We start from the raw sequence: 25,808 nt of genomic DNA, 5'->3' as shown, positions 1-25,808 counted from the left end.
TAGCAGGGGGGAACAAACCAGGGTCTATGGGCTGCCTTGGTGCTGCAATTTAGAGCTTTAATGGCAGCCAGTGAATGAATGTGTGCCAGGGGGAATCCCACAGGTTGGTCCACAGGGGTGAGGTCAGCAGGCGTAGCTGCAATAACCTCCCACCACTCACTTTATTGGCCTCCTCCGATTGGGTTTTTATTAAATCTCAAGCACACGCAATTGTTCCTGCTAGGTGGAGGCAACTTAAAAGCCTCAGTGTTCCTAAAACAAGATGAAGAGTCAGCTCGACAGAACAACATCGCATCCGCAGATGAGTAAAAGACTATTTGAAGGATATCAATATCGTCTTTAGCTTACAGTTTCAGTGGTGGATGTGTTCCTGAGAATGACAGCCTGTAAATAATTTGAGTATAAGATGCAAATAGAAAACTTAAAAAAGCAGGGAGGACACTGTTCTTCTGTGAACAACAACAAATCAAGTTTAATATCACTCTGTGGAAAGCTCTAAAAAAAAAAAAAAAAAAAAGTAGTATTTGGTGCCAATTTTACTCCTGAGACTTCTTTAAGTGTTAAGAGGAATATTACCATATAAACTTATTTTGAAAGAACAAATACACCTGAATAACAACAATGGCTATTCAGCAGAGTGACAACAGAACTTAAGACTAACAATGACATTAAATGACAAAAACAGAGATGAGAATAACAGGGAGTGTAGCCCTCATTGTAACACTGACTGAAAGGAAGAAAACACCAGCTTGGAGGCAGAGAGGCCTTAATGGGTTTTTGGCAAAACTTCCCATGTGAGGAAAGACAAAATGATGATGATCCGAGTCTTTTGATGATGATGATAATGTAATGATATGAATAAACAAAGATATTTACAGACTTACATTGTGATCAATCGTTTTTGTTTTTTTTTTTTACTTCACAAACAGACACAGTACCTTTCTGTCTCCCAGCCCTTGGAAATGTATAGTTTGGCATAAAAGAAATGGAGTGTGAAAATTGTAGTTTGATACTCCAGCACTGAGATTATGATGAGATTGTGATTAAAATGAAAATAAAAAAAACACACTTACTAAAATCAAGAGTGATATTGAAAATTAAAGCTAAAGTAAAAAAAAAAAAAAAAGTTAAAATTTATTAATTTAATGTTAAAAAAAAAAAAACGTCCCCAACACTGATTAAAAGAGGACAAACTTTGGTGGAATGATGGAAAGAGCACCCTGTCATGCATATTAAAGCTACACCATACATATCATGGATATCCTAGCCTGGTAACGTTCTGCTGCTTCTAGAGACTAAGGGGTCGATGCAGTCCGAGGGGCCTTTTTAGCTTGTCTGATCCACTCCTGAAAATACTTCACCTCTAACGCTCGGGCTGCACGGACTGAGGGAGGGTCGTGGTCGTTGCTGTAGCGGAGGTCCAAGTGATGGGCTCCGTCAGGAATCATGATGGAAACCAGAGAATCTGTGATGTTGCGAGTCACTCCGCCAGCCGACCACGGGTCGAGTCCTCCGTTACTGAGACACAACGGCAGAAAATTCACTCAGACACTTGTGTACAACATAATAGGGTGTTCATATAGAGCATGGTGTGTCAATAAACTAGCTAAGGCATAGTCTTTTGTACACTCTAGGGCCAACATGTCAGTATTCACAGCACGTGTTTTGATTTTTGAAACATTTTATTCGAGTTTTCAAAGCATTATGAAACGTTGCTTTGAAAACTCACATCAAATTGCTTATTACCAGACTTTTTTATCGCATGACAAGAGCTGCTAACTGGCATTTACCCTCATATGACCGACCTTAGTGTTCGTGATTAAGCTACACCAGAGTCAGTCAGCTTTTTCATTTACATTTTACAGACGTCTGTCTACCTCCTGTGGCTACACAGATGGCTGCTCTTAATTTGCCTGAAATAAAAGCCAGCCGGAATCTGCACTTTGATTGAGCTCGCTGCACTAGACAAACCCAGAAAACACAGAGAACCTTCTGCCGAGGTCTGTTTACCTGAAGATGATGTTGCTGTGAGAGGCGATGTCCTTCCCCCCGTAGACTATGCCTGCCCAGTCGGCTCGTGGCCGGACACCAAGTATTGCATTACACTCATCGGAGAAGGCCTGGAAGTTCCACTCCCCTGGTTCAAACATGTCCTGGACGCCATCTGTGCACATGGGCATCACCATCTCTGTGCAGGCCTGGGGATGAGGGATTGAACACATATTCATTCAAATAGGGGAAAAGCTTCCCACTGACACCTCTGTGCGCCAATTTATTCAGCGTGACATGACTGATCACTGCGTTCTGTGCTACCACACCTGGTAAGTCCAGCCGAGATAACCGAGGCTGCCGGTTGCCGTCTGAGATGTGTTTAGACAGGAGGAGTCTCCGGTGTAGTTGTAGTAGACCTTTGCGGCTTGAGAGACACCGTGCAGCAGCTGGTAGTCGGACACAGTGGAATCGAATCCAAGATACTTGCACACCACCTTAAAAACACAGCACGTTAACAAACAAAACACCACAGAATTAATCACAAGTTTGTGATTACATGACAGTTTAGACAAGGTGAGAATGCTTCACATATTAAAGAGAAAAAAAAAGATATTTAATTTGCTTACAGCATCAGAAATGATTCAAACCCCTTCACTTTTTGCAGTTGTAAATGGATAAAACTGCACATCAGTTTTTGCAACATCAATTTACACTCAATAACCCATAATATCAAAGTAAAAACATGCTTTTAGACATTTTCGCAAATGTATTGAAAATCAAAAACTGAAATATCTCATTTAATTCAGTACTTTGTAGAAGCCCCTCTGGCAGCAATTACTGCTTCAAAACTTTGCATGCCTGGATTTGGGCAGTTCATCTCATTATTCCTGCCAGATCCTCTCAAGCTTCATCAGATTGGATGGGAAGTGTCTGTGAACTGCCATCTTCAGGTCCCTCCTCAGATGTTCTATGGGGTTTAAGTCTGGGCTTTGGCCGGGCCACTCAAGGACGGTCTCAGACTTGTCCCGAAGCCATTCCAGCATTTTCTTGGCTGTATGCTTTGGGTCTTTGTCGTGCTGAAAGCTGAACCGTTGCCCCGAGTCTCAGGTCGCGTGCACTCTGGAGCAGGTTTTCTTCAAGGGCCTAACTGTATTTGACGTCATTCATCCTTCCCTTGATTCTGACTGGTCTCCCTGTCCTCGTCACTGACAAGCTCCACCCCATAGCGCGATGCTGCCACCAACATGTTGCATCATATCGATGGTATGAGACATAGTATTAGTGATGAGTGGTGCCTGGCATTCGCCAGACATAGTGTTTGGAGTTCTGCCCAAATGGTTCCGTTTTTTCTCATCAGACCAGAGAATCTTTTTCCTCATGCTTTCAGAGTAATTTAAATGCTGTTTGCTAAACTCCAAGGTACCATGAAGGCTGCTGTGAGGGTGATGAAGCGCTGCTGAGATGGTTGTGCTTCCAGCAGGTTCTCCATCTCTGCAGAAGACCTCTGAAGTTCTGTTAGTAAGTCACTGTTGTGTGGTTCTTGGTCAGTTCCCTTGCCCAGTTACTCAGTTTGGCCGGTCTTTCTAAACTGCGTCCCATCAATTCATTTTGCCACAGGTGGACTCCAGTCAAGTTCTGGACACATTTCAAGGAGAATTCAAACAAAGAGGATGCATCAGACCACAATTTGGATCCACAGCAAAGGGTCTGAATACTTTTGTAGATAAGAGATTTTTTAATAAATTTGAAATAATTTCTGAAAAACATGTTTTCATTTTAAATAATGGGTTATTGAGTGTAGATTAGCAGAAATAGCATTTCAATCCATTAAAAATTAAATGTACAACACAATAAAGTGTGTAAAAAGTGAAGGGGTCTGAATACTTTCTAAAGCCACTGTATATCCAAGTTGTTTACAAGACTGAAGATTGCTTTCTTGTGGCCCATAAAGTGTTTTTCCACATAAAAAGTGGTGGCGCCTGATTTGCATATGAAATTCCCTGGAATGAACTTGAATTTATTGCTCTAATCTTGGCACAAGAGGAAAAAAAACAAAACAAACGTCCATTTACTTAAAGCCAATGATCTAAATGAGTGAAAATTTAAAGGTTTTGCTCTCATTACTACTGTTTTGTCTGACCATGGTTGATTTCTCAGAATTAATAGCGTGGATGATAAATATTTGAGTTTCAGCTTTTGTTTGATTTCGCTGCGTGTTGTTATGGTTGCAGCAGCGGAGTTGGCCGTGGCTGTTGTTCTGCACTCTTTGTGGGGCAGGGAAACTGGGCTTTCTTGTTTGGACGTTGGAGGGGAGCTGCACTAGTGTGGAGTCTGTTACTAAGGCTTTTGTCTGTGGGCTGGGGAGGAGTTGGTGGTCGATGGATGAGGAGGGCCACAGACATGTCCAACCAAAGATTTATACCGTGAAAAAAAAACACTGCAATTGCTCCAAAGCATCTTCTCCTTACTTTTCAGATAGGATTAGGCTTATACATTCATCTCTGCCAACAGATTTCCCTCCTCTAAGCCCTCAATACCCCGTTCTCACACTCACTCAGATAATCACATTAGCTTTGTCATTAAAAAAGCTCCTCTTTGCACCCACTGCCTAAACCGCTTAAACCACCCATAGGGGTCGCATACATTAAAGGCAAAGAGCCAAAAAAACTCAAAATGACCATTTAGTGTTTGTTCATCTAACGCGATGCTCTCGGATCTATTCAGTGGCTAAATGATAAACAAATAACAAAAAAATGTATCAGACTAGTAAAAGTTTCGGTTTGAGAGTGCTGTGTGGGGCACTCGGAGGGGTGTTGAAGCACCAAACAGAGAGTCGTGGGGTCAATAGCAGAGCTTGGTTTATGCACGTGACATGCCAAGGTGACTGGTAGAATACACTTCACCCAAGTCAATCAGCCTCCGGAAAACAGCCGCTGTACTGTCACAAGCTGTTTTACATGAAAACAGAGGCTATTTTGTAACGCTGACAACAGGAAAGAGTTTTTAAATATGTTTAAAAGTTGTTGTTTTTTTGTTGTTGTTTTTTTGCGTTAGCCACATTACACGACTGGATCTATTTATTTATTTATTTATCTATATTTTGGCAAGTTACTTGTGTTCACTTTTTCACATCAAGTGTCTAGTGAAGTATTTGTTACAGTCCCATTCAAATGAAAGTGGTGAACCTTTGTTTAATGGCCTCATGAGCTGCACTGGGCAAATGTCCTCTTTCTGTGGTGCCGTGTGAGCGTCCTAAGAGGAACACCTCAGAGATCTGACGGAGTGTGCAAATGAAAAGACTATTGGTACGGGAGAAGAAAAGAATGGTGGCTTACTTGTAGCTGCTCATCTAAAGAATACTTAAAATCCAAAAGAAACTAGATCCTTATGAATATTAATGAAGTTAATTGACAGCTGTTGTAAACAAAAGCTTGAAGACCACAACAAACACTTGTAACACAATCGGCTGAAACATGCATTCATTTCAATTAAGGACAGGCTGTCAGGCCGAATCAGGTGCTTAACCAAAGACAAACAAAATCCAAAGCTGAAATAAAGTAAAAACTTTAGACAGTAAATCAATTTGAAGTGAAACTAAAAACTTTTATTCTTTTATTTAGTAATTGTTTTGGCCCGACTGCCACGACTCATTTTAGAAATACTGTTTGATTCTTAAGATACAGAATTGAACTAGCGGCTGTTTGTACCTGGATTGGCCAGCGAGGCAGCGGCTGGAGGAAGTTAGCTTCGTAGGGGTAGTCCACCATAGCCAGATTCACCCAAGTCTCCTGAAGCCAGTTCTTGAAGGCGATAACATCATTCGTGTTTTTAAGAGGCCTGCATAAGCTGAATTCTTCTGACAGCCACTGAAGACCAGCCGCTTGTCACAAGAGAACAAAAAATGAGTCATTCCTTGAAGGCTGCATTATCCATGTTATCATGTATGTTCACTACTGAATCTACAACACTACTGGTTACTCAAGTTTGACAGTGAAATTGTCATTTCAAACAAAGATAAAACAATGTTGTACTGTGACTACAGCATATAAAGCTTCATGGTAGCTTTAGCTGCAAAATGCTAGTAAAATGATCACTATTTTACCTTGGTTAAAGATAAAAAAAAGTGACAGGGTGCTGAAATGTAATTTTCCAGTACAGAAGCAAATACTCATTTAGTTTAGAATATGCACAGAAAAACTCAGTATCATGTTTCAACTTTTCAGAAAAGAATGGTGATAAAAAAAAACAAAAAACAGAACCGACAAGAACATGAAGAAATACTTCTTCCTGTCAAAATACTTGATAAAATACTTTGTATATTAACCATCAAATTTAAATCAAACAGCACATTTCTACTTTTATTCCAAGTCAGTGATTGGTTCCTCCTTTTTCAACTATCACTTCCTTTGCACATCTTTTTTTAAGGCCAGTTCACAGAATCTCAAGTTTTTTGGGACAGATGCTTCAATGACACAAAGTGTCAACCATCATCAATTTATTTGAGGTTTCTGGGTTAATGTGATAGAAAAAACAATACATCAGCATGTTTGCCCTGTTTAGCTGTATTCTGTCTGACAGATTATGCCAAATACCATGCTGTCTCACTGCTTGCTTAGTTGCTATGAGATATTGATCAATATTGTTGGGAACTCTCAGTGTAGCTTCTTTGTGCCCTCGCTCCTATAAATACTTTGTCTGTGGCTGGAGTGACATTTTTTGCACACTAATAATCAGAACCTTACAGCAGGAGGAGTATTTCCTCTCTTGGTTTTTAACAGTTCTGTTCAGGATATTATCAAACTGCATTTTGAAAATATTGGATGTGGGTAGATTTGCACCACTGGCACCACTTTCTAATAAGACACTTTAAAATGATTTATAAGCTGTACCTAATGGCTTTGTCGGCTATAAGCCATTAATTAGACCTTTTGGGTTGCCAGGTTGGGACAATCATCCTCCAGCATGACACTGTCTCTGTCTTTTTACTATTAAACTCATCAGAAAGTCCCCTTATACATTAACTTATAATGTATGCCAATGCTGGAGGAGGATTTCCTATCACTTAGCAACCTGAAACTGTTCTTATGAATAGCTTATATCTGTCCTATCAAGCATTAGTAAATGATTGATTCACAATTAATCAAACTATCAGTTACACCTTATAAACGCTTTGTAAATGCCTTATTAGAAAGTGGTATTGACTTTTTTTTTTTATTGTGTAAATTTATTTCCAGTGGCATGACAAGAATAAAAAGTGCAACTCAATTCAATGAAGCTTACTCCTATAGTTTAGGACTGTGATCATGGAAAAAGTACCAGGGGATCATATTAAGGCACATTTTCTTATTCAGATCTGAGTGGAAGACTGAAGAACTCAGACACTCTGAGTTATGCAGGTTATAAATTTAATGGATCCACATATTCTCTCTCACAATCTGTCCTCTGTGGAGAGACTCTAGAGTTTATACCCAGTGGCACTACAGGTTTAAGTAACAGCTGTCTGGTTTCAGGCTTTAATAGACGACTGCACCACTTAACAAATGTGGACCATATGGACAGAAATTCTTACAATCCAGGAGCCTTCCTCATAGATAAGATTTAACATGATTGATTTATTACTCTGAATTATTCAAATAAGTCCTACTTCCTATAATGTGACAGATCACATAAATCAACTTGTGAGTGTTCGACTTACCAGTGGAAGAGACATTATTAATAGCCTTCCACGACTTTCTAATGTTTGCGTCACAGTTATAGCCACTTCTGGCAAAGTCCTGTGTTACTATTTTGTAGAAGTCTCCACATGGCACCATGCCAGGGAACTGCCATATTGGTGCGGAGGACGCCAGAGCTCTGAAATACAGGAAGAAGCAAAACCATTTTAGATTTTCTCTCAATCCCTTATCCATGGCGATCTGTGAATAACATTTGTGTAAGGTGTTTGCAATAGGAGCATACTGATTACAAAGGCAGTGAGAAAGTCAATAGAACGCAGATGCAAACTCTGATACCAAATACTACTGCAGTGCCTTTTGTAAAACAGACTGCACAGATTCACCATGACGGCTCAAATGAACATCTGGTATTTATTACAGACTCCCTTAAGTCCTTTGGTGTGAAATGACCAGTTAGGTAAACATGAAGCTGCTGTGTGCATGCACCACTACGTGACTTCTTGGTGTGGAAGATGTTTTTCTTTTTTTTTTTATTACATTTTTCTACTGATTACAGCTGCAAGCAAACAAACAAAGATGACTAGTGCACATTTGGGTAAATTTAACCTGCAGGTCCTCACAACTACACTGATACATTACCCAACAACTATATTGGGGTATTTCATCCTGAACCAGGCAGAGAGCATCCCTCCATAGGAACCTCCAACAGCGATGACAGGGCTGTGCTGAGCTCCGGGTGAAGCGCTCTTCAGGTTTTGAATCAGGACTGCAAAATCTGCCAAGGCCTGCTCTGAGGTCAGGTAGTTCAGGTGTTTGCTGTCCTGCAAAAGCACATGACAAGTATCGTTCCACAATTAGGTGGCCTGTAAGTGAAATTTATTTTGGTGGGTAATTATTTTAACACCTTTAGCTACAAATAGAATGGAAATGTCTGTATCTACTGAATCATTTTTGCTTTCAGGTAAAATGCCATTACAGTCTTAAGGTATAAGATTTGCTTTTGTTAGTAATGTAACTTAGTTACTGGCTTGAAACCAAAATAGGAGAAAATACATGTAATCAAACATACTTAATCAGATTTTAATTAGACTTAGATGTGATCTCCTTGTGTGACACTGCATCTTCACTTACACTATAAGAGTCCTGTCCAAATGGCAGGGATTCTCCATAGTAACGATGCTCTGCAAAAACCAGCATGGCGCCCAACTCCTCCGCAATTTCCCACATGAAGCCCTGAAGAAAAAACAAAGGTAGGTGTTCAGTTAGATTGAGCACTGTGTGCAGTGTAAATACGAGTGAACAGAGAAGATATTTACAGTGTTGTTGCAGAACCAGGTGATGTCGCCTTCATTGCCGGTGTAGAACAAAATCGGTCCTGCAGGCTGCTTCCAGAGTTTGTCAGCCACAAGGTATCTCTGCTTGAAGGTGCCTTCCTCCAGGAATCCAAAATGATCAATCTGAAACAAATACAAATATAATACTAAATAAACTAACTATATAATCTTAAATGTGTTCATGTACACAAACTGATCACAAACATCAATGAAACTTATTCAGAATTAGAGCAATTACATAAATATAGCCCGTCAGTATATGTCTGAGACCACTTTCCCAAAATGCGAAGATAGACATGTTTAAAATGAATGAGAAATTAATTTGAAAAACATATACAAATATACAATTTTTCATATGTATGTTGAGTCTGTGAGAGATGGTGTTGATTCAAAGCCTTTTGAGGCTGAAGTTAAGTGTATATTATACAGTCATACTGAAGAACAAGCCTCCCTACTGAGACTAGCTTTCAAAGTGTAAATTAGGGATGTATCTCCCTTTGCCACATAAAGCAGAAAATGTAAAATATGATCCAAAAAGATGGCATCTCTTGTGCACTGGTCACACTTTGGTTGACAGAAAAGCTATTGCGGCAATCATTTTACTGATGTTCAAATTAACAAAGCATTTTAGAGGATGCAGTCCAGTCCACACAGACTTCTCCGAGAGGTGGGTGTGATCAGTGGATACCTGGCCCTGTGCCAACTATGGCGTTTTGAAATGACAGTCCCGAGGTTGGATTCGGGGGTAATTAGCCCCAATTTGTATTAAAACATGTTGGAGCCAGTTTAAGGGATGCCACATTAGTTCCACTTTAGATGAGCTCTGAGATATCCTTTCATCAAACCTCAGGGATTCTGGGGTATCTTCCCTTTTCAACTATATTTCCTGTATTCTTTATTAAACAAAGGCAGAAAGAAACCAACAACTTCACAGAGAAGACAACCCCATGAGGCGACTGAGTTGTCCAACCCCTGAAACAGCCCCGGCACTTAATACAAAATGTTTTTGTTTTGTTTTTCCCCCCTCCTCGCTCTCTTCCCTCCTCAGTGGATACAAAGGAGGCAGCAATTTTATGAGCCAATGACAGCAAAAAGATGCCGGGGCCTCAATGTGTTCATCCAAGCCTCGACTCCTTAGCGCTTGGCAGTGCTTTTAAGTGCGAGGGGACCATGAGACAGTTTAAAGGAAAAGTTCGGCAGTTTAGCAGCAAAATAAGTGTCAGTTATATCGGCTGAAGTGTAAAGTGGGAATTTTGTGAACAAGCCATTTAAGTTACTTTGAATCGTTTAAAAAGCGACATAATTTGTTTAGTTATTTTTCATTTCACAACAAGGTTTTCAAATGGTAGATGCCTGATTGCGGGAATGAAGCTCTTCAGTAACTGAAATCCAAGCTCTGTTAAAATGAAAAGAAAAATATTCTAATAAACAACTGTGATATATATGCCAAAACTAAAGTGGTTGAATGTATCAAGTGCTTCAGCAAAAGGACCCCTGGTGAGTACTCTATCACTTGCACCCACTCAGTATGCACATCACAAAACCCACGAGACCGGTTTTGTAACAGATCCACACCCTGATAAAACAGTGCCCCCATGTGGTTACTGCTTGCACAACTTAGAGCACTGTTTGTTCCAATTAAAATTCACTGCACATACTGTACATCTACTGGACCAGTACGTGAACTATTCCACAAGAGAGAGAGAGAGCTGCATCTGTTGTCCAGAAATTGGACACATGCGGGAAAAAAAAACGCAGTACAAGCTCCAGTAAACGACAGCAGTTAATTTAGAGGATGCGAGAGGACACTTCCATTCATTGTCTGGAGGCAGAATGCGGTCCAGAGGATTTCCTCTGGACAACTGCTGGATTACTTGGTGCTCTCTTCACAGCAGCTCGTCTCACACAGAGTGGAGAAAAAAGTTGCATGATTGATGATTATTTCATGACAACAGCAGACTTGCTACCGGTACTGAAAAGTGGATTACAGGGATTTTTTTCTTGTTTCTTGATTTTTTTTTTTTTTTGCACATTTGGAAAAGAAGCAGACAGTTTCTTGTTGATTGGGTGAAAAAAAAAAGCACATCAGACAAGACAATGGGCGTCAGAAGGGAGGAAATGGTCTTTATCTTCTTGTCAGCTTGGCTGATTAGGCAGGATGCCGTGGGTTGGACCAGGTGTGGAGCATTGTCCCCAAATCCAAACACCGTTTAGTGCACAAACACTATTAACAGTATGTAAAGATAACAGTTAGAGCTGCAACTAATGGTTATTTTCTTTGTTGATTTATCTGATGACTACTTTATTGAATAATCGATTAAATGTCTGATCTATAAAACATCAAAAAATGGTAAAAAAAAAAATAATCACAATTTTTTAAAGCTCCATGTGACACAATCGCCTTGTTTTGTCTGGCCAACAGTTAAAAACAAAGACACCAGATTTATTAAAATGTAAGACAAGGAGAAGCAAATCCTCATATTTGAGAATCTGGAAGCATCAATTCTTTGGCATTTTTACTTGAAAAATGACTTAAATGATGAATCTATTATCAAAGCAATAACCAACAAATCATCACAGCTCTAAATACTGCTATGTTAATGTTAATATCAGCACTTTTCCACTATGTACTTAATAATAATCTGTGCATTATTCTAAAATGTTTAGTTCATTAATCCTCTCACTAATTCATACAAAAAGCATCTGGGATTGTTTCCATCCACTTCCTTGTGTGTTGGATTGTCTTTTCCTGACGTCTACAAGCATGGATCTTAGAATATCCAATGTCTAAATTGGCAGGGGAACAGGCTTAGATGTTCAACACAGTTTAAAGTTTAAGGCTAAATGCAGACAGATAGATACCTGATGCCCAGATTTACAGAGTGTGAGGTGTGACTATGTTCAGTCTCTGTTAAAAATCTTCTAAGACACTGACTTACATCAGAGTCAGTGAAGAACATCTGAGGGAAAACCACAGAACAATAAAAGAAAAAAAATCAGTAAGAGTTAAGTTTTCAGTGATCCTGACATTTTAAGCTCTAGCATTATCATCTTGAGAACAGATATAGCGGTTCATGGAGCACCTAAATGCACTACTGTGCTAGGTTTCTATAATTTACACACCATTTACTGTCATGGTAGGTGAAACAGCTAATTAATCAGTACATGATGAGGGTGAAGAGGGACCTCCACTCATTGTCTAAAATATTTATTTAATGACTAATCATAACAATTATTCAGATTTACACCAAAATGATGAATACTGTCCTTTAAATGCGGGGAAGCTGGTTCGTTTACCTTTCACAACATCCCTGACTGCAGGAAGAGCAGAGTCATTAAGACAAAAGCACGGCCTTGTGATTGTGTGAGTCAGGTTCACAAGTCACTAAACGTGATTGCTGTGCTGTGTACGACAACACACACAATGCAATCTGATTCCCCATGAAGCAACAGTAAATGGAAAATGTAAAGGCTGACAGAAGACCTCTCAAACCCCCCCCTGAGGCAAAGTCTTTCAGATTCACTGGGCCCTGGAGACCTTTTTAGGCACGGAGCCAGGAGGGATAGTTACAGTTCTGCTGGCAAGAACAGAGCCAATTGTGATGGTTTTCCCTTCACTACAGGAAGCCAGAGGGAAGCACCTATTGTCTGTAGACACAACACATGAGCAACTTCCACGGCATTAAGTACATTGAACACATTAGAAAGAGCAAGTGGTGCAGATATAAGTAAATGGCAAACAATGAAGCCAGGTAATGGTAATATAGAGGTAAATAATAATGTGAGCAAACTATAATGAGCCAGTACACATCATATAATATCAATCTTATTTTCACATAACACTCCTTCATGGTTTTCTTTTAAATATCCTTTTGTCTTTATGACAGCAGTTTTATCGGTTGTTTTATTATTTTACATCAAAAGATGTTTCAGGCAAAATATTAGGATCACTTTAATTTATTTGGATTTTTACTCATTTATACCCATAAACTCAGCAGTTATTTAGTTTGCAAGTCAAACATTAAAAAGTGAAGTGAAAGAGAAAGAAGTAAAAGAGGAAGGAGCCAGTGGGAAAAAGTACCCGTATTATATTAAGTTTTTACAAGTAGGCTTAATTGTGAGTGAAAAATTTGAGAATTTTTAAACTCACCTTCTGGTCAAAGTAAAATGTTTCATAGCTGATGGGAGTCTCAGTGGAGTAAGATGACCCACCGAGCCTGGTGAAAAGTTGTGATTTGAGGGCGATCACGTGTAAACAGCCACAACACAACGCTAGGATGCAGACAGCTGCAGCCCTGTCCAAAGCCCCCGTCCTGCCTCCAGCCCTCATCGCTGCCTCTGTCAAACACAGCTCACAACAAAGTGATCTTCAGCACATGATAATGAGATCGCATGATCTCTCTCCCTCTCTCTCTCTCTCTGGCTTTGCTTGAGCTGGGAAGAGGAGACCTGTCCCGTCAAAAAAAGGAAGTGAGACTCGCCTGTCAGCAAACCCAGAGAGGTGTTGTTTGCCAGCATGTGACCTACATTCAGCCGCGGAGCAGAGTCAGCCAGCTGCTGGACAGGAAACATCGGGTTCAATGTCTCCCCAACATTTTGAACAACTTTAATTCAACTGCAGCCGGCTAGCAGTCAGCAGAGACAGCAGACGGTTCCTACTATAAATACGCTCGCAAGGGATGCTGGGAGACCGAGTTCTATACGTGTGCACGCTGATGCTAGAAACGCTCCGAAGTCACGCGGCCATCACTAACGAGCAAAGACATAAGCTTGCGTGCGTTTTCGACTTCGGCTTTGACGGGAGCAGCCGGTGACTGCAGGGTTGGACGATAAAAAACACTAGCGTCAAGTCGGACACACTCACGCACTCCACCTCCCGTAGCGTCAGTGAGCTCACCGCACTGTCTGATCTCCCAGCGTGCACAGCTGCTCTGACTGTCATCAGTTTTGCTAAAGCTACACAGTGTTACTCACTCAAAAATGTGTTGTTCTAAAAACATTTGCAGGCCAGACACAAATAATAATAAAGTTTCTCAAAATAATGACTTAATATCTCAAATTACTTCCTATAGAGCTGCATGTTAAGTAGTTATAAGTTAGTCAAACTTTAATGTTTGATCAATATTTTCTATATTTTGTTGCACTGAAATATGGGTGTTTTGGTTACTTGATAATTTATTTATATGATGCATCATCAATATTGTAATGTTACTAGTCATGGTTACTAGGTTGTGTGATCTATGCCGCTATGTCTAGCTATACAGGCTAAGTGCTGTATGTCTATGAAATTGAACTTGTATCAAATAGTGGTTATGCAGGGTTGTGGAGCACTGATGTAGAGCAAGAAACTTGTAGATATGTGCTCTTGCCACCAAGCTAAACTTAAATTTGAGCTTCATGAAGATGTGTCTACTTATGACAATATGTAGTAAAATAATGTTAACCATGTGGGTGACCGACCAGTCTCTGCTAGATGCTGACGTCTATCCTGTTACATTTGACTTAGCTCATGTTAACCTTACTGGGTTTTAGTGACTGAATTCAATGTATTGAAATACAAAGTTAACAAAGTTTGGAAGTAGCCTAGGCTAAGGGTGCTGCAACACCCACCTTAAGGTGCTGCACCCCAGCCTCCAGGTGGCCGGCAAGCTATAGGCCCATATTTGTGTCATTGCAATCATTAATTCTGTTGTGTGGGAGCCATGAGACGTGTGTCTCATGGACCTGGTTGACACATGCCAGTTACTGTGGATATTATACTTTGCCTTGACCAGTAGGATCAGTGGGTCTATATTGCCGTTTTTGTGCCGAGTAGTGGTTGTTTCTGCAGGAGACATGCTGCTCCTCTGTGGATGGTTAAATATTCAGTGCACATAAACACACTGAATGTAATCAGCAATTAAATGGCAAGCTGCTGAGTTAGTATTTCACTGGAATTGGGAGGCAGAAGAAAAACAAGAGTATTATGCATGTGTCCGCCGCCCAAACAGGAAAACAAACAAACACATAAACAGCCCATATATATAAACAAAATTGAGCTGCCAGAGGGAGGAGATCAAATAAATTACATTTCCTTTAGGGGAGATAACATGGGGAATAATAGATATGAAGTTGTTTGGATAAAAATGTACCATACATCGCGCATGTCAATTAAAGCATCAGTCAGACCAAATGCATTTTTCAGAGAGGTGTCTTTTTCCAGTTGTTTTCTGTAGGGAGTAAGTGTTTCGCGCACTGCTCATACGCCCTGGGTGCCTTGCATTTAAGATGCTCAGAGATTATTGCAGTCTAATCAGTTCATCTTCAGTCCCAGTGGACATTTGTTCCAAATGTGAAGGGATTCCATCTGTTCCCGAGATATTGTGTTCACAAGGCCAAAACTGTGTTTTGTGAGGTCACCATGACTTTGACCTTTGACCATCAAAATCTAATCAGTTTGTCCTTGAGTCCAAATGAAGGTTTGTGCCAAATTTGAAGAAATTCCCTCAAGGCGTTACTGAGATATCACATTCATAAGAATGGGACAGACCCGAAACGATAATGCCTCCAGCCCTAGCTGTTGCCAGCGTGGAGGCATAAAAAGAAAACTCACACAGGAAATAATGCAAGGATCTTTATGTAAATAGAAAAAATCAGACATATTTATAGTGTTGAGATCTGACTTCAATTGTTGGTTCAGTACTTTTTCAGTAACCCTGCGGACAAATAAACAGAATCAGCTGAAAACATGACCTCCTTGGCAGATGTTCACTGCCCTCTGGTGGTCACAGTGGTCTCCCTACACTGACGACAACCTTCATTATAATTGTTCTCTAGTGGCTACAATTAGAGACGACAACACCACTCTGTAAAATAGCAATAATACAAATATCTGTATTGTTCCTACTTATGTCTGCAATGGTGCAAGTATGACTAACGTTATGGTGAAGTTGCTACCTGTGACCACTGGAGGGCAGTAAATACACAGGAACTTTAGCAACAGGGCATTTTTACTTACCAGTTTAACCTGAGTAATTTTATAATGGAATCAGTTGTCATTATCAATTGCTTATTGTCAATAAAAGTTTGTTTCTTTAACAGTGTCGTAGCAGTCTCTCTGGAGTCTGTGAGATGCTGACCCGAGCACCTTCTAAAATCACCAGTGTTTACTGGCCTCTAGGGGTCACAATGAGTAACTGCAGCATCGAATTGGTCAAAGTAACACCAGACAAACATCTCTGGCACAGACGCGATGGTGTATGAAAACGTCTGCTAAGTCATTTCAGAATAATACTTTGAAATATGTGGTTATACAAGGTGACCACAGGAGGACAGTTTATAGTCATGATATGACATGACAATACTGTAAGTAAAGAAAGAATACTACAGACATAGATACTAATTGCGGCTTCTAGCTAGATATTAACTTATCCAAAATAGCTGCCCACAGATGCCATGACATGATCAACGCCCTGTGGTTTGTTTCGTTGCTCACAGTTTGATGAGTCACGGTGGTCCGGGTGACGCACGGGTTTGCATGGGTGCTGACTGTTGTTGTATTTGTCTGAGCTGCTTTGGCTGACTGTGTCATAAACAAAGTAGAAAAGCCAAACAAACGTTCCCCAAAATAAAGAAAGCTTTTAAATATATAAAAAGCAGTAGGGAATAAATGAATTTGCCAAACAAAACTAAGATTAAACCAAACAAAATAACTAAAACACACAGCAGTTGAAGACTGTTTCTCCATGGCGTCTTCCACAGTTGCTAATTAAGCACATGTCTTAATTAAGCAGTTCCTGAGATTTGGGTCTCTGTGCTTGGTTTATCACCAAAACTACCGATAGATGCTGCCAAACTATTTACTTTGAAATAACTGAAATAGGAAATTATAAAGCTTGACAGAATGGCTTGAACACCATAAGTAGAATAAAGGGGATGAATAGATAATTGGCACTGATTACCTTCTTACAGAATCAGTTAACATTACACTAGTGGAGAGTAAGCTTCAGAGTGTGTTTGTTGGCACCAGTGGTCCATTGAGACTCAATTCCACTGGCACAAATGCAAAAAATGTCCTTGCAGTATTTCTGTTGAAACATTAAAAATAAAGTTTTGATGAAACACATATAATTATCAGCTTCACCTGCATCAAAGCAGACTTTAACATCCTTAAGCTTCCAGTGAATCTATTCAAAATAACCACAAAAAAAGAAAGAAAAAACACCTCTGTATCTGAGAATAACTGACTACCTGACTACACCATTTACAGTACAAAGGAATAACATATAACAAATACAAGATATTTAGTGTAATTATTTAATGTTAATGTACAGAGTAAATTTCAGGGGTTTATTTTGTACACATAAAGGAAAAGAAGCACAACATCCCAATAGTGTTTTCCTTTGTATTACCCATATTGTGTTGACAAGAAGATGCAAGGAATCAACAGTAAGTTACTGCTGTTAAGTCTAAGGTAAAAGGCAAAACAAAATGCTCGCCAGTTGTACAAAGGGATTGATTACTGAAAATGAAAAGTATAAAAGCAAAGTGCCAAGATGTACTACAGGTCTGTACAACAAAAGACAAAATGTTACAATAAAAATAAGTGTGCAGTATATGGCATTGTGCAATACAGTACATTACAGTTATGGCAAATATATGAAAGATAAAGTTAGACACTACAAATTATGGCAAAACATGCTGGACAATCAAATTTCACAATAAAAGCATATGAAATACAACAAGTCATATACGAAACTACATGAACAAACCGCTTCAAACAAATAAGAAGTCATACAATTTCATGGCTAGACAGCACCAACAAAGGTAGAAATATTCACGTCGATGGGTAAAAGTAACAACTGACAGTCACAAAAAAAAAATGTCAAGTGATTAAACCGTTCATAATTTCTACTGATGACTGACAAGAGGCCTTTCCACTTTCTTCATACTAAATCAACTGACTAATCGCAAGCACTGTACGAAAAAAAACGGTGTCACAGAATACTGTTTCAATGTAGTATTTATACGCGTTTCATTTGATGTTATCTGACATAAAAACATATTTTAGCAGCAAGTAAAAATCTTCTACTGGGAACAAATATTTCACAGTTTGTAATGACAGGTGCAAATAACTACTCAGAAATTAGATTATGAAAGTTAATTATATTGTATGCAATTCTCAGAGCAGAAGAAACTGTAGTGGGGAGGAAATGATTGTGCAACCGATTTCAGGGAAAGTTTGCAAAGTTTTTTGTATTTTTTTTGCAACTTGATCAGACTTGGTAATCTCAAAAACGTACTGCGTGTAAACATATTGTTACCATTAACTGATAACCTCCAATGATCACGAAGCTTTTTGTCAGCTTTGTTGAATCTGTAACAAAATACCTGGTAGAGCTTTTCACTCACTGCTGGTGAACACTGATGTTTTTAATGACAATGGAGCCTACAACCCAAACAGGCAAAATTCTGCCATTTCACCATGAAGAGGATGAAATGGAGCCCTACTCAAAATTCCTGGATGCATCAGGCAGACATACTTCACATCCTGTTGCACTTTGGATAATGTTCTCCATAATGGCAGCATCTTAAAATGCTTGTTCCTGGAAGGCCAAACTAAAGTTGACTATCTCCCCCTTGTACAGCTTAAAAAAGGCATGGGACTACAAATGACGGACCTAAGTGGCTTTATGCCATCTTAGAGGGACGGAGGCATTGGGGCTCAGCCATCTGCCCTCTACAGTCAATGGCTACTGAGTTACCATGGCCAGAAGGCCGAGTTCTCTCTAATTGAGGCTGCAGCAGCTCAAGTAACTGATGGTTTTACCCTCGCCGGGCATTGGGGCAGTGTCATTGTTATCCAGCTTGTTCTGCTTGGCCTCTCGAATGAGTTCGCAGGCCAGGTCGAGGAAAAGTTTCTCAACGTTGTCAGACTCTTTGGCTGAGGTCTCCAGATACAGCATGCTCTGGGCTTCAGCAAAGTCTTCAGCCCTCTGTCTGAGAACCTCTCTCTTCTCTGCCAGATCTATTTTATTACCTGTAAGACACACACATTTGTCTTGTCAACACATGCAACAAGTTAGAACGTGGCTTCTTGAATCACAACGCAGATTGTCTTTCTGAACAGTGCTGGGTAGGTGTAGATGAGGCAGATGGAAGTGGAGTGGGTGTACTTGTGTGGGATGATTTCTTTCCTGAGAAGGGACAAGACATTTTGCAGAAATAACATGCTAAAATGTACGTTAACAAAGACAAAACTGGCCTTTTGCAAATCCATTCAGAAACTGCCGCTGATATCGGCTCAGTAATTCATGCTCACATTGAAGTGGGCTCAGAAAACCAGGTCAGGTCCAGTCAAATATAGTGCACACTATTATTCAGTTTTCTCATGATGAACAATGAGCATGATGATAAAAGAGGTCCATCAGTTATTAAAGTAGGAAGTGAAAGTTTCTTACCGACTAATATAGTCACCACTTGGTTGTTGGCATACTGCTCAATCTCCCTCAGCCACTCTGGAAGGCACCTGAAGGAGTCCTCACAGGTAATGTCATACGTAAGAATGAGGGCATTGGCACTACGGTAATAACTCTGAGTAATGGAGCGAAATCTCTCCTGTCCAGCTGTGTCCCATATCTGCAGCTGAAAAAACAGATATTTCAAGTGAGCAACTGTCCATCTAAACTATTAGAAAGCATAAAGGAAAAAATGTTTAATCTTTGTTTACCTTGACCTTCTCCCCTTTGATTTCCACAGTTTTAATCATGAAATCTACTCCAATAGTAGCCCCTTGTCCAGGTGGGAAAAGGCCCTAAATTTAGAATATATCATATCATATATTATATCATATTACATTGGAATATAGTTTTATATTCTGTAATAACTACAAACTCATTAGGACGGACAAATACAAACCTGAGTAAAGCGCCGGACGAGACATGTCTTCCCAACTCCAGCATTTCCTATCAGAACTATTTTGAACAGGTAGTCATAATCTTCCATGCTCATGCTAAACTGTGAAAAGTAAAGGAAAAACAAAAAGGGACATGAGTAAATGCATTAAAAACAAATTACAGCACTTGACTAAAATGATCACATTTGTCTCCAGTGCATTTGAAGGCTAAGGACAGTGGTGAAACTATTAAACTGTTGTGAAACTGGCGCACAGGCCAACATCATCAGGGGAGACTGTAACTGACATTTGACCTAAAAAATCATACAAATCAGTTATTGTGAGTGAAACATGTCCTGGTTCAGCTCTTAAATATGTTGTACAAAAACTACTGACTCAAAGCAAAAGTCTCTGTTCCTCAAGTCTCAGTTTAATAATGGGTATTTAATATTGTAACACCTCCCTGTCTCTGGTACTGATGATACAAATGTACATTACTTTAGTGTATTTTGTACATCATTAACACTGAGCACAGTTTGAACTTTGAGAACAACACTAGTTACACAGAGGAAATGTTTCTATTTCGCTTCTCCCTCTTCCTATGATATGCGCACAAACTGAGATTCCTAATGTTTTGCTTGGCTGCAGTTTGAAGGGGCTGTGCATCACTTTTGGAGGGTGCGACTCGAAAACCCCGCTGGAGTGAATAATCTGCAAAAAAAGATGTAGCTAATGTATCTCTGTTTCTTTGGTCAGTGTCCACACACCACACAGCGGCATGTTACATGCATGTAAACAGGGATGGTAACATACATTTCCAGTAGTCTCTGCAGTACCGTTACATCTGCTCTTTGAATCGGGCCTATACGTGAGTAAAAACTAAGAACATCACTGTAAAAAAGCATTTATAAGAAATCAAACTGTTGCTTGCAAGATGATGTGAATCTTCCACCCTGATGCAATGAAGCATAATTTAGGGGTTAATTCAGCTGGAATCGCTTGCATATAAATTAAATTTTTCCCTGTGTCGCATTTCTTTCCTCACTCCTTTATCTTGTTTTCTAATGAAATGTAACATCGTGACATTCTGCGCACACTTAATCTGAGTTAACATCACATTTCTTCCTAATAATGCTTCACGATCCTCTGAGTTGATAGCCATTAGGGCGAAGCTAGCAACAGTAGCAACTAGCAGCTACCGTGTGACTCTAGCCATTTTGGCACTATCTGCAGATGAGGAGGGGAAAAAAATCAAAGTCAGCGCTGCGTATCGAGCCTGGAAATAGTTTGCACTTACCAAAAACACGGGGATGTCCCCGGACTTTTAACTACTTGGTATGCATAGGTCACCTCATCAAACGGGGAAAGCCTCTGCTGGGAAGGGCATAATTCCTCTGGCTGTGTATCCTCAGCAGCCTGTCTGTTTGAGGAGAAGCAAGAGGAGGAGGAGGAGGAGGAAGAGGAGGAGGTGGAGGACTGCACTCAATGATGTCATCAGCTCACATGCAAAGTAACTCAGTACATGTACTCGAGTATATGCTCATCAGTGCAATTCTGAGAGCCTGTAACTTCAGTTAAATGTTAAACTACTACTCTGTTAAATGTGATCATTTCTATTTTAGTTAAATGTTTATTCTATAACTACAAGATATATGCGTCGACTGTATGACCAGGACTAACTTTGCAGGGTGATGACAAATAATCTCATTATTAACTTGTTAAAGAATTCAATGTGTATCAGATTGGTCACTTGCAATATAGAACAAAAAGCAAAGTTAGGACATTTAATCAAAAGCGACATTCTTCAAGTTGAGCACTTTTTTATCAACAGACCATTTTTATGCAGCCTTTGTAACGTTATTATTAAGGACACAGGCGACCGATCATACATAGTTTAGCTCTTAACCTTAATACTATTCTATAACACTATAATCACCACTACTGATAATAGTACTCATATGGTGCAATTACTAGCCTTCTATTGCCACTTACAGCGATTCTCATTTTATATAAATATTCCCTTTAACACGTGTGGATGAGAGCTTTTTGTGTGTGCTATTTTATAACAAATTCAAATCAATGTAATAATCGAAAAGAAATCACCTTTATCGCTTTATTTAAAGTTTTGCCCTCGGTTGCTAGGAAACAGTGTAGCGGGAACGGAAGATTTTTCAATGTTTTACCCGGACGGCTCGTCACGGTTGCACACCATGCCCTTGTCTTCCTACCGGAGGTGAAAGCTGTGTAGTAGGAACAGGCAGCTGGGAGGTCACTAAAATAATCTGAATTTAAGGGACATATTCTCGCCATGGGTCTCATACCAGACGAGGCAAAGTCTCTCCCTCCTCCGGGACTCGTCAACAGGAATTCGTTGTGGCTTGCGGGTGTAGGCTGGTGCTCCGCGATGCTTCAAAATGCCATTAACCACAGGCCACCGCTAAAATCAGGTTAGCATGTTTGTTAGCTGGCTTTCGGACTTTATCTTGTCTCCGGAGACACAAAATTTACTCAGAAAGCATAAAAACAGACAAACAAAAAGGCCTGGCATGGCGCATTTAACAAAGAATCACCATGTTGTATCGCAGCAGAGCAGTAACTTGTTACGATAGCTTATCATGTTATGATAGCTGAATGTGTGGTTATCCATTTGTATCTCCTTATCTAACAAAAATGTCTCAAGTAAATAACAAACTATTAACAGACTAAGTAATAATGTTCATATGTATATATTATCAGTGTTACTAAACACAAATGGACAATAAACTTACCCAACTACATTTCCAGGGTCTGTCTTATAGTGCTTTAGTTTGAGAGCTTTTGTGTGTGTATACTTGGCCTATTATGGAGTAGTTTTGTATGTTTGTTTATGTGATTATTCTAGTTTTAAATTGGACTTAATTATCTACTAGGTAGCAATAATAAAAAGACGTGAGTAAACATTTAACTTAAATTTCTGAAGCTTGCTCCTGCTTATTTTGAAAAGTATAAGGTGCATGCCTGTGGTTCCTCATAAGCACAGCACCATGAAAGCTTTGTGCTTTGAATGCAAAATTAATATTATAGTAATGTCATGCTGTATGCTTAAACCACAATCATATCTATCCTATTTTACTTTTTCAGGTGTTCATCGACAAGCCCTGTTGGCAACCATTGGTTGGTTCATCGGCTACCACATTTCAAAATATGAAAATTACACTTTCGCCAGACTTGATCGAGACATGAACGAGTATGTAAGACTCCACCCACAGGAGTTTGCAGCAAAGGGTAAGTAAACCTTCAGTTTTTTTGCACTCACAAGAGCGTACAGGAACCTAACAATACTAATTCCCTCATGTATAATGTTTGATGTACTTTTGAGCATCTTCATATCTTTCTTTATATTTGGACACTGCCATTGTTCTCCACAGTTAAAGTCTGATACAGTCACTGATGGTCCACTTCATGCATCTGTCTGTGCAGTTAAGCAAAATTAAGTGTCAGCGTAGTGTCAGGTGGATTTTCATTCAATACACAGGAATGGCTGTTCAACGACAGTGCTCTTTTTATTGTCTGTATATTAAAAACAACCATTCAAGTTTACTAGTTTATGACTACTCTGTACGAACTCATTAAAAAATGTTTTCTCACTCTGCATATTTTTACTCTTGTTTCTGTATGTGCTGTTACTGTATTGCACAGAATCAGTTGTGGCATGTTGTTCACATATTTTGCCATTCCACCATAACTGCAGGCGTATGCTGATCACAAGCCAGTATCTTCACACATAGTCAGTATCAGGATATAAAACTCCATTCCGTGCCACAGTTTGTGCCATAATTTCTGTAGTGTTTGAAGTGCAGTAGGATATTTGTAAGTCTACACAGAGGAACTAGAATTAAAAAATATGGTGGCCCACATATGTGTGTTATCACATTGTTTCTTTTGTTTTCTTTTATGTCACCAGAAAAAAAGACCTTTGCAGAGATTGTGGAGCCTTTCCATCCTGTGCGCTAAGTGTCAGCACCTGGTGAGATGGAAGAGGGATGTCGAGAGAAAACACTTGCAGACTACCATCTGTCTTCAGTGGTCTTTTTGTGAAATCTTCCTGTCATATACTGTGTGAAATATAGCTATGTAAATAAAAAAGAGATCCCAAATTCAACATTTTCTACCTGAAATTTTCCTGATTAGTCAAAACAATAATCATAATTCCCTGTAAGGTCGTGTGTTTGAACATAAATGAAGCCTAGAACATTGCTGTTTCGTCACTATAATCAATATTTTTGCCATATCTGCAAACCATAGTTTCCAAGGGACTATTACAATGAACAGATGGAGACAGAAATGAACAGTTTTGGTAGTGCACTTTAATCCATATTTGCAGTGTTAGAAACATGGGGTCACTGAATGTAAACATTTCAGACATTTGAGACGTTCAGGTGACTTTGCTACATATACCACACTTTTATGAACACCCGATCTTTTGCTTGATGTCCATATATGTTAACACTGTTTTCTAATTTGCTGCTCCAATGATGTCCATATATTTATCAGTAAGGCTCCGAGTCTTCTTGGTCAGTTCGCTCATCACAGAAAACAGCCCTCTCAGGTGGAAGCGGAAGAGGGCTTCAGGATCTGTGTTCAGAAGAGGCTCTAGGGTGTTGTTGAGCACTGTGGTGTTCTTTGTCTTGTGGTCATCCAGGGGAATCAGGCCACTCTCCACTGTGTTTCTTATGGCTTTGAGCATCAGGTAGTTTCCATACAAGTCTTCACATGACTCCTCTGCTGCTTCACTGTCCCACACCTCATCAGAGGGCACGTCTCGCAGCAGGCTTGGCAGGAGAATGGTCTGCTCCATGTCACTGATGGCTGAGCTGTATCGCCTCAGAGCCAGGAGAAGGCTTTTTTTGTTGAATTTGGCGTCGGCAGACTGCATGGTTCCAGTTGGATGTGGTCAGCTGTTCCTGTACTGTGGTGGCGTACAGTAGGAAGCAGTGTGCAGTGCAAAGGCATGAGTGCATATGGTGGTGAATTTATATGATGAGCACAGGTGGGTTGATCGGTGCAGTTACGCAATTGCATCATCCGATACATTTAGGAACACTTAGAGTTCTATTTGAAGTCAAACCCTTATCTCTGCTTTATTTACACAACCTTCAGTTTCTTTTGAGTTCATAATGTCTGACCAGTTTGCACCAAAATGAACCAGTGTCAAATCATTAACCATGCAGACCACTATGTTTGAATGACCTCAGTATGAAGTGATAGAGCATGGTTTGATATTGATTGATTTAAAAGATGAGCTGAGGGATATCAAATTTCAACCCAAGGTAAAGAGCCTTGGTGTTAAGCCAAGGTCAGCTTTGTTTAGATTTTCAGGTTATTTTATAGGCTTGGACTTCAGGCTCTTCTGATCCCTGATTGCACATGCAACGTTATTGCAAAGGCAAAGAGAACTTGGATGGTTAGTCTTGAAAAGAAAATTAAGTTTTATTATGATCCTGATATAAAAAAAAATGAGGGAAGCAAACATCGGATGAAATGGGTCCAAATATGCCTGGGTGCAAACATTTGTTTCTGGGCCTGATTCCTCTCCAAACCAAAGGATGGCTGGCACTAAGGTTCCTTCATGTGTGTGACAAGCGCTGGTATTTTTTGCTCAGATGGAAGAGAAAGCTCTGCAGGCGGTCTGTTCCTTGGCATACAGCTTCAGAAGAGGAGCCAAGCACAGCCCCGGACACAAAATACCACTCTGTGTCACTTAAGAAGGTTAAGATTATCATTTAGAATATGATAGCTGCTTTTGGGATCAGGAAGGATTTAAAATATATTTTCATGCAGAGATGTAAGGTATCTTTGTAGTTTGAAACCATCATACTGAATAGAATTTGGCTGCTAAAGTGAATGAGTGATGCATTTGTACAGGTTTTCTAAACCCCAATAGTTACAAACCCT

General features: G+C 39.7%; 4 protein-coding genes across 4 annotated transcripts; 1 reads left to right on the top strand and 3 right to left on the bottom strand.

Annotated features, from left to right (window-relative positions):
• Positions 1-877: 877 nt before the first annotated feature.
• Positions 878-13,734, bottom strand: prcp (prolylcarboxypeptidase). Its single transcript, XM_022748972.1, has 9 exons — positions 13,152-13,734; positions 8,984-9,124; positions 8,799-8,900; positions 8,307-8,488; positions 7,688-7,845; positions 5,700-5,872; positions 2,319-2,486; positions 2,011-2,198; positions 878-1,518 (listed from the first exon to the last, which is right to left on the bottom strand). Exons 1-9 carry the CDS (start codon positions 13,329-13,331, stop codon positions 1,296-1,298), a joined length of 1,515 nt encoding a protein of 504 aa, XP_022604693.1. The 5' UTR covers positions 13,332-13,734; the 3' UTR covers positions 878-1,295.
• Positions 13,735-17,288: 3,554 nt separating this feature from the next.
• rab30 (RAB30, member RAS oncogene family) lies at positions 17,289-21,297 on the bottom strand. The gene is made up of 5 exons (XM_022748927.1): positions 21,172-21,297; positions 19,898-19,996; positions 19,710-19,793; positions 19,441-19,624; positions 17,289-19,019 (listed from the first exon to the last, which is right to left on the bottom strand). The coding sequence occupies exons 2-5, from the start codon at positions 19,988-19,990 to the stop codon at positions 18,769-18,771; spliced, it is 612 nt and encodes a 203-aa protein (XP_022604648.1). The 5' UTR covers positions 19,991-19,996; positions 21,172-21,297; the 3' UTR covers positions 17,289-18,768.
• Positions 21,298-22,073: 776 nt separating this feature from the next.
• LOC111224444 (NADH dehydrogenase [ubiquinone] 1 subunit C2-like) lies at positions 22,074-24,015 on the top strand. The gene is made up of 3 exons (XM_022748928.1): positions 22,074-22,321; positions 22,995-23,138; positions 23,818-24,015. Exons 1-3 carry the CDS (start codon positions 22,183-22,185, stop codon positions 23,865-23,867), a joined length of 333 nt encoding a protein of 110 aa, XP_022604649.1. The 5' UTR covers positions 22,074-22,182; the 3' UTR covers positions 23,868-24,015.
• A 206-nt stretch (positions 24,016-24,221) lies between these two features.
• LOC111224471 (mid1-interacting protein 1-B-like) lies at positions 24,222-24,847 on the bottom strand. Its single transcript, XM_022748970.1, has one exon. The coding sequence runs from the start codon at positions 24,787-24,789 to the stop codon at positions 24,370-24,372; it is 420 nt and encodes a 139-aa protein (XP_022604691.1). The 5' UTR covers positions 24,790-24,847; the 3' UTR covers positions 24,222-24,369.
• Positions 24,848-25,808: the final 961 nt, after the last annotated feature.

Source organism: Seriola dumerili, unplaced genomic scaffold (genome assembly GCF_002260705.1).
Source record: "Seriola dumerili isolate Sdu_G_001 unplaced genomic scaffold, Sdu_1.0 BDQW01000134.1, whole genome shotgun sequence".
NCBI lineage: Eukaryota > Metazoa > Chordata > Actinopteri > Carangiformes > Carangidae > Seriola > Seriola dumerili.
Note: the sequence above shows the minus strand (reverse complement) of the source record. Positions and strands in the feature narration are given on the sequence as shown.